Raw genomic sequence first — 14,404 nt, 5'->3', positions numbered from 1 at the left:
GACAGGAGGGTACTCTCAAGGGGTGAACTTAATGTCTTTGCAAACTTAATTTGTCCACTTGAGAGCATGGTGATTTGCTTGTCCAACTTTGTTGTGTGTTCTAAGTGGTTAACCCTTCTGCAGAGACAAATCAAATGAGCTGACTGACTCAGCTGCATACAGAACAGAGCAGTTGTGTCCCATGTCTGCAGTTTGTCCACTTTTGCTCAATTATTTAATCTTTCTCTTAGGTTTGTTATCCTAGCACTACAATGGAAAGTGTGTCAGGTACTGGGGGAAAATGGGAGGCAAGAGGATTGGTTTGTTTTTCAGTTGTCAACTAATGTATTTGCACTGGCACAGAATGCCACAATTGCTTCTGACCACCTCAAGCTGTCACAGTTTTACAGCTTCCGTGCTAAAAGGAAAAGCAGGTCGCCCTGTTTATTTTGCCTCCTGAATGTCTGAGTATTTGGTTTGGGATTCAGGAAGATGGCACAGTGTAACTATGTCAGCTTCTTTCAGGCCAGCCCTGCTTGAGAGAATGCCAGTAATGGAGAAAGTCACCATAAATGGCCCTACTGAGATTGTACAGTCCAACGGAGAGAGAGAGTCAGCGGGACTAGAAACCAAATCTCCACCCTCTGGATTGCAGCCTCTTAGCCAGGTAATGGAGTGAGTGGTGCTGAGCTGACAACAATCCAGGTCCGTGTCCCCCCCCCCCCCTCCCCGGGGTTCTCCCCCACTCCCGGAGGAACGGGGAGGAGGATCGAAAGAGTGCAACTCCCACGGGTTGAGACAAGAACAGTCCAGCAACCAATGTACACAAATCACCACCGCTACTATCAACTACAACAATGATAAGGGAAAATAACAAGGGAAGAGAATACGATACCACCGGCCAAGAAGACGAGTTCCACCCGGAAGCCCCGTGTCCTTCCGGGTAACTCCCAGTCACCCCGGCCATGACGTGCTGTGGTATGGAATACCTCCCTGGCTAGCCCGAGTCAGGCGCCCCATCTCTGCTTCCTCCTGGCTTCCCCTCCTCCCTGGCAGAGCATGAGCCTCACAAAGTCCTTGGTCAGGGTAAACATCACTTAACAACAACTGAAAACATCGACTTCACCAACACTGTTCTCAGGCTGGAAGTCAAAACACAGCACTGCACCAGCTAGCACAAAGGAAAAAAAAAACCATGACTGCTACTGCTGAACCCAGGACATTATCCACCCCTTATTCCATACCATTCACGTCGTGCTCAGATCCCACATTTTCAATACACCATCGCTCTCCCATATATATACATCCATATACATACAGACCAAGAGGAAAAGATCATTTTCTTAGTGCATGGACCAATCCCTATAATGCTGCCGAGTCCATTCGGTCCATGATGTTCAAAGTTCATTCTCTGTTGGGATGATGGCTGGAGGGAAGTCAGGGCCAGTCGCTGGTGACCTGGAGACATCTAGTTGATGGGCTATAAAAGCATTACACAGCAGGCAACGTCATACAATTGAGTTCACTGGCTGTTTTCCCCTAAAATCAAATCCCCTTGAGGTATACATCGGACTTCCCCATCTTCCTGCATTACCCACCAAGTATATCCAGGTCCCTGAGCAAAAGCAATCCCACGAGTGGGTTTGCCTTTACCTGAAGCAGGAATTACCCAGACTGTCTTCCCCAGCAAATTCTTCATATGCACCACGGGAACTTTGTCCCCCTCTACAATATGTAAAAGTTCTGACTGGGCTGGGCCAGCCCTGTTGGCAGATCCTCTGGTGTTGACCAACCAGGTGGCCTTTGGTAAGTGTGTATCCCAATGCTTGAAAGTTCCCCCACCCATTGCTCTCAGTGTAGTTTTTAACAGCCCATTGTACCGTTCAATTTTCCCAGAGGCTGGTGCATGGTAGGGGATGTGATATACCCACTCAATGCCATGCTCTTTGGCCCAAATATCTATAAGGTTATTTCGGAAATGAGTCCCATTGTCTGACTCAATTCTCTCTGGGGTGCCGTGTCGCCACAAAATCTGTTTCTCAAGGCCCAGGATAGTGTTCCGGGCAGTGGCATGGGGCACAGCGTATGTTTCCAGCCACCTGGTGGTTGCTTCCACCATGGTAAGCACATGGCGCTTGCCTTGGCGGGTTGGTGGCAGTGTGATATAGTCAATCTGCCAGGCCTCCCCATATTTATACTTCAACCATCGTCCTCCATACCAAAGAGGCTTTAACCGCTTGGCTTGTTTAATTGCAGCACATGTTTCACACTCATGAATAACCTGGGCAATAGTGTCCATTGTTAAGTCCACCCCTCGGTCACGGGCCCATCTATATGTTGCATCTCTGCCCTGATGGCCTGAAGTGTCATGGGCCCACCGGGACAAAAATAATTCACCTTTATGTTGCCAATCTAAGTCCATCTGAGCCACTTCAATCTTAGCAGCTTTATCCACTTGTTGGTTGTTCTGGTGTTCCTCAGTGGCCCGACTCTTGGGTACATGGGCATCTACATGACGTACCTTCACCACCAGGTTCTGCACCCAGGCAGCAATATCTTTCCACAGTGCAGCAGCCCAGATGGGTTTACCTCTGCGTTGCCAGTTGCTCTGCTTCCATTGCTTCAACCACCCACACAGGGCATTTGCCACCATCCATGAGTCAGTATAGAGATAAAGTACTGGCCACTTTTCTCGTTCAGCAATGTCCAGGGCCAGCTGGATGGCTTTCACCTCGGCAAATTGACTCGATTCACCCTCTCCTTCAGCAGTTTCTGCAACTTGTCGTCCAGGACTCCATACAGCTGCCTTCCATCTCCGATGCTTTCCCACAATACGGCAAGAGCCATCAGTAAACAAGGCATACTGCTTTTCACTTTCTGACAGTTTATTATATGGTGGGGCCTCTTCAGCGCGCACCACCTCCTCCTTTGGTGACATTCCAAAATCTTTGCCCTCTGGCCAGTCCATGATGACTTCTAGAATGCCTGGATGACTGAGATTTCCTATTCGAGTTCGTTGTGTAATTAGTGCAGCCCATTTACTCCATGTAGCATCAGTTGCATGATGTGTAGAGGAGACCCTGCCTTTGAACATCCAGCCCAGCACAGGCAACCGGGGTGCCAGAAGGAGCTGTGCTTCAGTGCCAATCACTTCTGAAGCAGCTCGAACCCCTTCATAGGCTGCCAGTATCTCTTTCTCAGTTGGGGTATAGCTGGCCTCAGATCCTTTATATCCCCGACTCCAAAAGCCGAGGGGTCGACCTCGAGTCTCCCCTGGAGCTTTCTGCCAGAGGCTCCAGGTAGGACCGTTCTCCCTCAGCTGCAGTGTACAGCACTTTTTTTACATCTGGTCCGGTCCGGACTGGTCCAAGGGCTACTGCATGAACTATCTCGCGTTTAATTTGTTCAAAGGCTTGTTGCTGCTCAGGGCCCCATTTAAAATCATTTTTCTTCCGGGTCACATGATAGAGAGGGCTTACAATCGAACTGTAATTTGGGATGTGCATTCTCCAGAACCCCACTGCACCCAAGAAAGCTTGCGTTTCTTTCTTATTAGTTGGTGGAGACATTGCTGTTATCTTGTTGATCACATCTGTGGGGATCTGTCTACGTCCATCTTGCCATTTTATTCCCAAAAATTGAATCTCCTGTGCAGGTCCCTTGACCTTACTCCGTTTTATGGCAAAACCGGCTTTCAGCAGGATTTGGATTATTTTCCTCCCTTTCTCAAAGACTTCTTCCGCTGTATCACCCCACACAATAATGTCATCAATGTATTGCAGGTGTTCTGGAGCTTGCCCCTGTTCCAGTGCAGTCTGGATCAGTCCGTGGCAAATAGTAGGGCTGTGTTTCCACCCCTGGGGCAGTCGGTTCCAAGTGAACTGGACACCTCTCCAAGTAAAAGCAAACTGTGGCCTGCACTCTGCTGCCAAAGGAATGGAGAAAAATGCATTGGCAATATCAATTGTGGCATACCACTTGTCTGCCTTTGACTCTAGTTCATACTGAAGTTCTAGCATGTCCAGTACGGCAGCACTCAAGGGTTGTGTGACTTCATTCAGGCCACGATAGTCTACTGTTAGTCTCCATTCTCCATTAGACTTTCGCACTGGCCATATGGGGCTATTGAAGGGTGAGCGGGTCCTGCTGATCACCCCCTGACTCTCCAGTCTACGGATCAGCTGATGGATGGGAATCAGGGAGTCTCGGTTGGTGCGATATTGCCGCCGGTGCACTCTTGTGGTCGCAATTGGCACTTGTTGTTCTTCAACTTTCAGCAACCCCACAGCAGAGGGATCTTCTGAGAGACCAGGCAAGGTGGACAGCTGCTCAATTTCCTCAGTCTCCAAAGCAGCAATACCAAAAGCCCACCGGTACCCTTTTGGGTCTTTGAAGTACCCTCTCTTGAGGTAGTCTATGCCGAGGATGCATGGAGCCTCTGGACCAGTCACAATAGGGTGCTTTTGCCACTCCCTCCCAGTCAGGCTGATTTCAGCCTCCAGCACAGTCAACTCTTGGGATCCTCCTGTTACTCCAGAAATATAGATGGGTTCCACCCCTTGACAGCTTGATGGCATCAGGGTACACTGTGCACCGCTATCTACTAGAGCCTTATACTTCTGTGGGACTGATGTGCCAGGCCATCTGATCCACACAGTCCAGTAAATCCGATTGCCCCCTACCTCCACCTGGCTGGAGGCAGGGCCCCTCTAATGGTCGTCACAGCTTTGGACACTTAAGTCGTGGTGAAAGGGATTATTCTTCACAGGAGCTGGAGTAAAATCAGCTCTTCCATTCCATCTGGGAAACTGCTCACCAGAGACTGAAGCCGTAGCTCTCATGGGACGATCAGTCTTGGCCCTTGCTCCCCTCTTCAGTTCACTCACCCGTTCCTCCAAAGCTGAAGTAGGTTTTCCATCCCACTTTGTCATGTCTTCTCCGTGATCCAGCAGGTAAAACCATAGGGTACCCCGTGGCGTATACCTCCTGTATCTCCTCTCTTGAACAATAGGACACCTTTTGTTAATAGCTGAGACGTGTGTTGGTACACGTGAGGAGCTGGATAAATCAGATAGATCGTCCCTCAATTGTTTGAGGTCCTGGGACAGTTTTTTCACAGCTGAGATGATGGAAGGGGTGAGGTTGTCTTCGAACTCTCGGAGTTTATGAACCATTTCATCCACTGTTAGTGGTACTATGTCATTCCAGGTCACTGTTGCCAATGAATGGGCATATGATGACGGTGCATTCCGTGTAAGTTTTCGCCACATGGGTCGTGTACATTCAACTTCATCTGGATCTATAGGTGTATCCCCGTTATTCGGCTTGATGTGATAGATCATCTCTCCGATGGCCGATTCCCTCAGAGACTGGATGCCTTTGTCTATAGTAGTCCACTTGGCCGAACGACTTGTAACATCGTCCTTGTACGGAAACCTTTCTTTCACAGCTGCCAAGAGCCGCCTCCAAAGGCTGGGGGACGTTTTCTCTCTTGCGATTGCTTTGTCAATTCCCCCTTCTCTAGCAAGTGATCCCAGCTGCTTGGCTTCTGTACCTTCTAGTTCGTGACCATCGGCCCCATTGTCCCAGCATCGGAGTAACCAGGTGATGATGTGCTCCCCTGGTTGACAGGTAAAATCTTTTCGCATATTCCGCAGCTCGGTTGAGGTCCGAGGTCGAGAAGTTACCTCTTCTTCTTCTTCTTCGTCATGTGATGATGACTCCTGATCAGATTCTGGACCGGGTGGTGAATTCATTGGTTCTTCATCTCGCTTCACCCTTTTTGCCTCCTTTTTGCTTGTTCTCTTGCGTACAGGGGCAACCGATATTGGTACGAATTGGTCCTCTGGTTTGGCTGCAGTGATTATCACTGTGGTTTGAGTAGCAACTGTACTTGTTGCTGGGGGTGGTGTAGCTGCTGTACTTGGAGCTGGGGTAACCGCGCTGTCTGTTGCAGTTGAAGTTTGAGCAGCTGCTGTACTTGCCACCGGGGTAGCTGCTCTGTTCATTGAGGCCAAAGTTTGAGTAGCGACTGTTGCTTTGCCCTCAAATCCGCCGACATTCTTTTCCTTTTGAAGGTGCTGGATAGTGTTGAACAAGGCCCTGTAAGCATAGGCTAAGCCCCAGCACGTTGCCGTGATTTGTCCATCTCTGGTATGGCCAGAATGACCACACACCTCATTTAAGTGTTTTACTAATTCTTCTGGATTTTGCAGTTGTTCGGTAGTGAAATTCCAAAGTACTGGAGGGGCCCACTGACCTAGATACTTGCCCATACTATCCCACACACCCTGCCACTCATGGTTGTCCAGCCTCAGGGAAAATCTCTCGGTCCTCCTACATCGTCGTTTGACCCCAGACAAGACCCAAAGCTGACTCTGCTTGAAATCAGTAGTGGGCAAAACACACTCTGTATGCGTGTTAGCATGGTGATTCCCATCACCATCAGCAAACAAGTCTCAACAGCATTAAAATGCCATTCAAAAAATTCAAAACTCTCAAATGTAAATGGTCTGGGGGGACGACTGGGAGGATAAAAGAATGTCTCCTTCACAGGTTGAGCACCTGAGAAGGAGAAAAAAGATGTGTAATTGCTAAGCACCTCCATCGTATACCTCCCAAAGTATAAAGGTGGTGACCACACTGGGAACATAAGCCAGATCAGTTTCATGATCAATGATTCTATTGTATTACAAGTCATTACCATAAAGTACAATGGGACAAAAACCTTAGCCCAAGCCCCACACTTGAAAAACACTAATACAGCAAATACCGGATGGACGTAAGATACGATATACTGAAACTGTGAGATCAAGAGGAACAACCTTGAGAGCCAATAAATCAGCATTGTGACGAGTGACTACCAATCCAGTCAGATCTGTTCTTATCTCAACCCCTCGTGCCCCACGTTGGGCGCCAAAAAGAACCGTTGTGGTTTAAACCCAGTCAGGTAACTTGTTCACTCACTCCCAGTGAGTGGTGCCGAGCTGACAACAATCGAGGTCCGTGTCCCCCCCCCCACCGGGGTTCTCCCCCACTCCCAGAGGAATGGGGAGGAGGATCGAAAGAGTGCAACTCCCACGGGTTGAGACAAGAACAGTCCAGCAACCAATGTACAACACAAATCACCACCGCTACTATCAACTACAACAATGATAAGGGAAAATAACAAGGGAAGAGAATACGATACCACCGGCCAAGAAGACGAGTTCCACCCGGAAGCCCCGTGTCTTTCCGGGTAACTTCCAGTCACCCCCCACCCCGGCCATGACGTGCTGTGGTATGGAATACCTCCCTGGCTAGCCCGAGTCAGGCGCCCCATCTCTGCTTCCTCCTGGCTTCCCCTCCTCCCTGGCAGAGCATGAGCCTCACAAAGTCCTTGGTCAGGGCAAACATCACTTAGCAACAACTGAAAACATCGACTTCACCAACACTGTTCTCAGGCTGGAAGTCAAAACACAGCACTGCACCAGCTAGCACAAAGGAAAAAAAAAAACATGACTGCTACTGCTGAACCCAGGACAACTGCCTATCAGACCATTTTACTAACCACTGCCAACAGTAAGCTTGAGACAGTCTCCCTCCTTCTTCTCTATCTCTTTGCTTGTTCTGGCATGGTGATGGCTGCATCATCTCTACTCTGATGACTCTAGTGTCAAGAACAGGTGTGTGGGAGTGATTACTGTGGGAAGGGCAAGAGCAGGGTGAGGTAAAGCCATATATCTCCCAACCTGTCTTGGTGTGCACAAACTTAGTCCTTCACTATCTCTGTGGTCCCAAGAGCATGAAAACTGGATCTCTTCTGGGGCATGGGACCATAGACAAACTAAGAACCTCTCTGACTGGCCAGCAGCTGTGTTGGTCTTCAATCCAAGAGCAAGTAGAATCCATTCCATTTGTAAGGGAAAGCAGCAGGAAGCTGAATATGTAACTATTACATCTACTCTCTTATTAGGCAAATGATTTATTGGACCTGTTGGGGGGAAGTGATATAACACCTGTAATCCCCACTGCACCTACAAGCAAGCCAGATTCTACCGGTGGGGAGCTCCTTGACCTCCTGGGAGACCTCAACCTGACAGGTGAGCAGGCTGCATCTCTTAAAAGTCTGTGTTCTCAGTCCTGGGGTGGGATGAGCTGGCTTGTTCACTTTCTACAAAATCCTAGACTTCATGCTTATTTTTACCAAGGTCCATAATAGCATACAAGTGGGAGTCAGGGAATGAAGTCACAGGTTGACTCTGTGTGATTAGCTGGTGAGACTTGAGCATTTTCACACTCCAGCTTGGGAATGCTGTGAGCCTTTCCAGGGAGGACAGGGAGATGTGAGGAATGAATTCCATCTGAATGCCTCCTAGCTCAAGAGGAGCCAGTCCTTATTAGTGAAAGCAGAAAAGGGGAGGATGTCAGCACAGATGATTTGTAGAGCTTCATGTAAAGGAATATGATATGCAGCAGTCTTTGGAGAAGGAGTAATTACTATTCATGACAGCTAATTAATAATCCTTCAATGTTTCTTGTAGGTTCTCCAGTATCTGCCTCTGTGCCCCAGATAGCACAGCCTCCGTTCCTGCTTGATGGACTTCCAGCACAGCCTCTCTTCAGTGATATTGCTGCAGGTTAGGGACATGTAAATCCTTAGCCTAAGGTGACACAGCAGCCAACTAAAAGAGTAAACAAGGGGTAGTAAAAAAAGGGGGGGATTTGGAAGTGTGGCACAGACACTGGAGCCAGGAGGAGGGGGTGTGTTTTATTTTCAGAAGAGTTCATGTCTGGGGTAAAGTAAATGCACTCTATGATGTTGGGAATTATCTCCAGATTCTGGAGATTCATGGATTCCATGCTGGTTTGTTCTCTACAGGAATCCCCTCAATTACTGCGTACAACAAGAACGGGATGAAGATTGACTTCACCTTTGAGAGGTCAAACACCAACCCTAGTGTCACTGTAATCACAATACAGGCCTCCAACAGCACAGAGCTGGATATGACAGATTTTGTTTTCCAAGCTGCAGTACCAAAGGTAGAGCCACTTAGGGCAACTACAGGGATAGGTTGAGGGCCAGCTGCAAATACTTCCTGATTGGTGCTTTCATGTAGACAGAAATTGGCAAGGTAAACAAGGATAAAAGCTATTAATAGTTTCTCCTAGTGCTCAGTTTGGTCATCTCTAGTCTGAAAGTAAACGTTATATATGCAGTAGAACACTGATTCCTATCAGATTGGGCTACTTCTGCTTGGACAAAATCTTGTTTTAAAATCACCACTTCCTAGGAAAGTTGTTAAACCATATGCAGAAAAATGTTAAGTCAAAATAAAAGTGAAGGCACTAATCTTTCCCTTTATTCTTAGTTTCTAAGAAATATACCATGCTCTTTGCAGTTCTAAATACTTGGAAAAAAAAAATCCTTTGAAGCCCTTAGCTGCTTATAAAAGTTTAAATGAGTCCCCACATGATCAGTGATGGTCCTCCTTTAAGCAGTGAATCATCTCCCCTTGCACTTACCTGCAGCACAAAATATGGGAGACAGATATTGACTAGTTCATAGTAGAGCAGACCATTTAAGCAGGGTGTGATTAGACTGTTCTTCAAGTTTGGGAAAATAGATTCACTTCTGGGAGATTCACCTCTAGGAATTGGTAATGCTCTAATTGGGGTTGGTTTCATACCTGCCATAGGAGGGAATTGAGGAAAGAATGGACCTCCTGCGAAGTTGCAAATGTGCTGAACAGTTTTGATTGTCATGGTTGACCCTCTTGGCCCTCTTGGTTGACCATGCAGCTGTTCACACACACACACACTCACCCCCCCCAGCAGGGAGGAGAATCAAAAGAATGTAAATCCCACAGGTTGAGATAAGAACAGTCCAGTAGCTAAGGTATAACGCAAAATCACTACTGCTACCACCAGTAATAATGATGATAAGGGAAATAACAAGGGGAGAGAATATAAAATTAAAAAGGGAAGGGGGGAAAAAAAAACAATAAACACAAGTGATGCACAATATAATTGCTCACCACCCACCAACTGATACCCAGCCCGACCTGAGCAGTGATCTGGGCCTTCTGGGTAGCTTCCCTTAGTTTATATACTGGGCACGACATGCTGTCTTTGGCTGGTTTGGGTCAGGTGTCCTGTCTCTGCTTCCTCCTGGCTTCCTGTGACCTTCCTCACTGGCAGAGCCTGAGAATGAAAAGTCCTTGATCAGATTAAGCATTACTTAGCAACAACTAAAACATTGGTGTGTTATCAGCATTGTTCTCAGGCTAAAGCTGGAACACAGCACTTCATCAGCTACTGGGAAAGAGAAAAGTAACTGTTACAGCTGAACCCAGGGCACTTGTTCCTCTGTGTGTGACACTGGAAACAATGCATCTTTGCTATTTTGGTACACTACAGTAAGCCCTCACCCCATAGTATTTGTGCTACCTGGATCTTATTTATGTAGAAAGCAGGTGGACCAATGAATGTTTTGTTATTTACAGGTAGGGAATTGAAAGAACTGATTATTCAGAGCTGGGAATTGAACTCTTAATGTTTCCTTGCTTTCACTCAGTGCAAACAAATCACTTCATGTTCTTACGTGATTAAGCGTGAAATTGTTTTCTCTGCTCTTTCTTCAGACATTCCAGCTGCAGCTCCTGTCTCCCAGTAGCAGTGTCATCCCTGCATTTAATTCGGGGACCATCACACAGGTCATTAAAGTCCTGAATCCACAAAAGGTAAGTGATTCCAGGAACAGTTATTAAAGATATTGTCTTGGAATTGGGCATTTAGTGGCAGTTAGTTAGGGATGCATCTCTGAGAGGTAGGGAGTGATGGTAGTGAATTATGTGTTTTTAATGGCAGCCATCTTGGTTAGGTTTAGGAAAAAGTTATGAAAAAGACATGAAGTACTGGGCACAGGTTTGGCCTTCTATTGGGTTATACTGATAAAACAGATTCACAGCTTTGGTAGCTTCTTGAATTCATGAACGTCTTTTGCGTTGGAATGGTTGTTAAACAAGTTTTTAGATGGCCTTTCTAGAGGAGCTCAACCTGGTGTTTGTGTTGTAACAACGTTCATTCTTGCTGTCTGCAGTGGTGTTAGTTGAAATGTTTGATCCATAATCTTAACAAAATTGTCTGTTTCTCCAGTGGTGTTACTTGTTTTTAATGTGATTAGTGTATTTTTAAACAGCAGATGGAAAGATTCTTTAGGTGTGATTTAATCATAATTCCATTTGTTTTACAGCCTTCATAGATGGGCTTCAAGACTGGGATACAACAGACTTGAGGGGAGTGTGAGGGGTGGCCCACATGTCCTCCTTAAGAGGCTTTGCAAGTGTTCAGATAGCATCAGAAAGAAAAATAAAATTGTGATCACTTATTTCTTGCTTTGTGGAAAGCTCTTAAGATTTTCAATATCTTTAAGAACTTAAGACATCTTAAGTTTTTTGTAGGTCAACATTTATGTACTGTTGTAGATGCTAAGTGTTGCTGCTGGGCTGATGTGCAGATCAGAAAAATTCTCAAATCTCAGCCTAAGATTTTACTGAAATGGCTGGGTTTTAGTACATAGCTTTTGTGGCTTCCATGCATCTCCCCTTATCTCTGTGTAGTGTGCTCCCCTCTCCCTAAAAGGCAGAAGAATATTCTCTTTGTCTTTTATGCAACTGATAAGAATTTATTTGTGGTGCTGTAGAGAACCTTTCAAAGATCACCTTGAAAGTTATTTTCTGAATGTCAGAGAGTTTATGAGCTTTCCTGTAGGGTGGCAGAAGTCACAGTATATCCACCTTGGGTAGGACCCACAAGGTGAAGTACCCGCAGATAATGGGGTGCTTTCTTGTTGGAACACCAGAACACTTCAGAACACAGAGGTGAAAAATATTATTTTCCTACCCTCTTCTCTTGCCTACTCTTTTCTAACTCTTCCACTTCAGGCACATATGCATCTCTTACTGTCTTTTCAGTTGCTACTGCCTGAAAGTACAGCTTCGCAAGAGCCCTCTCCATGAGATAATGTATTTGCCTGGAATACTCCAGAGGAGGCAACTTTGGAATGTTGCTTTGCTACTTAGGAGGTAGCTGTCAGTATTGTAAAAAAAGTCTGTTCACCTGGACATGGACTGCTGGATCAAAAGTGATGGCCAGTTTTCCAAAGCAACACTAAATATAGCAAAAACTGCTATTGATCATATTGATCTATCAGTGATAAGGCATAGTTTCTTTATCCTAAGGCTGGTTGGAACAGTCATTGTCCTCCTTTCCTCCCTCTGCTGTCCCTTTTCCCTATACCTACAGGACAATATGAAAAAGAGACAGAAATAGCCAACTTTTTGCTTTTAGGGTTTTGGGGAAACAGGTTTTTTTGAGTGAGGAGAATAGGGAGCTTAACTGGAGCATGCTGTCCTATAGCTATTATTAAGGGCCACCTAGTATCTGGATGACAGCCAAATGACAAACTTCTGAGCTATTCCATCTTTAACAGCAGGAGGAAATATTCCTAGAGACTCTGTTTTCAGTCTTTCTTAGGTTATTTCCTTCACAGTGCTATGGAGCAAAGTTCCCAGACCACTGTTTTGAATGAACAGCTAGTATGGGAAATGACACCTTTCCCTGAAAGCCTGAGTGCAGAGCAGCAGAGTCTGGATCTGCCTCGTGCTTTCTTCCATTGTTAAGTGGGATTTTAAGGCAGCTATTTTTGTATTTAAGGACTTCAGTGCTTGTGAGAACAGGGCCAGTGCAGAGACAGATGTGGGTAGGAGCTGTGCTATAGCTTTTATGAGAGTTTGTACCTATCTGAGAACTACAGTGATCAATCAACATCCTGTCTGATTAAGCATTAATCTGCAGTGTCATAGCTTATCCTGCACATCCTTCCAGCAAGCTCTTGTGGTGAGGAAAGGTACATGTTTTGTATTCATGGGGTAAGGGAGGGAAGCTAGATGTAGGGGGATTCATTGATGTCATTAATAAAGACCTGAATTTGTTTTTTGTTTTGGTTTGTTTGTTTGTTTTGGTTTTTTTTTTCCTTTTCTCTTGTAGCAACAACTACGTATGCGGATCAAGTTGACATATAATCACAAGGGCTCAGCGATACAAGATCTAGCAGAAGTCAACAACTTCCCCCCTCAGTCTTGGCAGTGAGGCTCCATTCTTATTCTCACCCCACCCAATCAAAAGAACTCTGGGAAGAAGGTTGTGATCCTTGGCAATCCCCCAAACTGCACCATGGGCATGGGGAACAGATGAGACCTGCTGATGAGGAGGAATTTTCCTGAAGTGATGGCTGACTTTGAAGCATATCTGTTAAGACTAATCTCCTTTCCTCTGCTGATGAGGCTGGCGGCTTGTGGAGGCTACTGTGCATTCCCTCACACATGCATTCACAGCCAGAAGCAACATTCCCTTCTCCCCTTATCTCTGCCCCCTGCAAAGAAACACAGCCTGGTTGGAAGAGAAGTCTGGAATTTCTAGCAGGGAAACTTTCTTGTCTGCAGCAAGTGAACAGCTGCCCCTTCTTTCTGCTGTCTCTTTCCCCTGGGATGGGCAAGGCGTGTTGTCCTTCATTACTAGCTGGATTCCTTCAGGCACTTTCATCTGGGGCTCAGATTGGGGACTTGGGGAACACCAGGCTGCCCTGCCTCTTTATTCTTGTATCCCCTATGTCTGAAGGGACTGGGGACTGCTTATGGCCTATTCAATGCATTGTTGTATACACCCACCTCTTAGTTATGTGATACATATCAAGAGCAAGTTAGGCATCGGGAGTTCATCTGCAGACCTAAAACAGTGCAGGAAAAGAGGTGTTGGTGAGAGTTGATAAAATTGCTTTGGTGCTGTACTTGGGAATTAAGACCTTACACCTGAATTTTCTTTCTTTACATCAATAGCTACAGCCATGCAGATTCAGACAAGCGTTCCCAAAAAGTGTGGTGATGTATGAGATGTAGAGATCCAAGGAGCAGCTGTTTTTTTACCAAAGATGGTTTCAAAGCCTTTTTAACCCATTAGTTGCGATTTATGGGTAGAAAAGACATTCAGTTTTGTAGATCAGTCTTTGAGCAAGGGCTCTGTTCCTGCTGGGAGACTCATCAGAGACTGTGCTGCAAAGTTGCTCTTCCCAGTTATTCCAGACATTCTCTGCAATTTAATTTCCAGAACCTGTTGTAGACCCCCTGGATTCTGTTTGAGTTACTTCTGACTGGGATATTTGTGTTGTATCTGTAATATTGGCACTGAAATAAAGACCATGTGGTTTAAAGAGACCTTTTCCCATTTTGTTACTTAATTGATCTTTGTAGTTTGCTCCTTGTTCCCCTTTCAGAGAAATGTGCTAATTCAGGTTCAGACTGAAAGTCACTAAACTGTATTTTGAATGGAAGCCAGTTGTTGGAGTATTTGGATCCAAAGATGTGAGGTCCACTACTCTTCCAAGCTT

The 14,404-nt window shown here is 46.0% G+C and overlaps 1 protein-coding gene across 4 annotated transcripts in view; it reads left to right on the top strand.

Moving 5' to 3' along the window:
- Positions 1-14,231, top strand: part of LOC130600586 (AP-1 complex subunit gamma-1-like) — a 100,918-nt gene extending 86,687 nt beyond the window's left edge. For all 4 annotated transcript variants that reach the window (XM_057412058.1, XM_057412049.1, XM_057412039.1 and 1 more), the window contains 6 exons: positions 505-646; positions 7,934-8,060; positions 8,502-8,597; positions 8,840-9,000; positions 10,602-10,700; positions 13,009-14,231. In XM_057412058.1, the coding sequence (XP_057268041.1) occupies positions 505-646; positions 7,934-8,060; positions 8,502-8,597; positions 8,840-9,000; positions 10,602-10,700; positions 13,009-13,110 (727 nt within the window). In that variant the 3' untranslated portion in view covers positions 13,111-14,231. The remainder of the gene's footprint in view (positions 1-504; positions 647-7,933; positions 8,061-8,501; positions 8,598-8,839; positions 9,001-10,601; positions 10,701-13,008) is intronic.
- Positions 14,232-14,404: the final 173 nt, after the last annotated feature.

This window comes from Pezoporus wallicus, unplaced genomic scaffold (genome assembly GCF_028554395.1).
Source record: "Pezoporus wallicus isolate ANWC-B61680 ecotype Strahan unplaced genomic scaffold, APGP_CSIRO_Pwel_v1 contig_2999, whole genome shotgun sequence".
Taxonomy (NCBI): Eukaryota; Metazoa; Chordata; class Aves; order Psittaciformes; family Psittacidae; genus Pezoporus; species Pezoporus wallicus.
The sequence above is the reverse complement of the archived record's forward strand: the minus strand, read 5'-3'. Positions and strand labels throughout refer to the sequence as shown.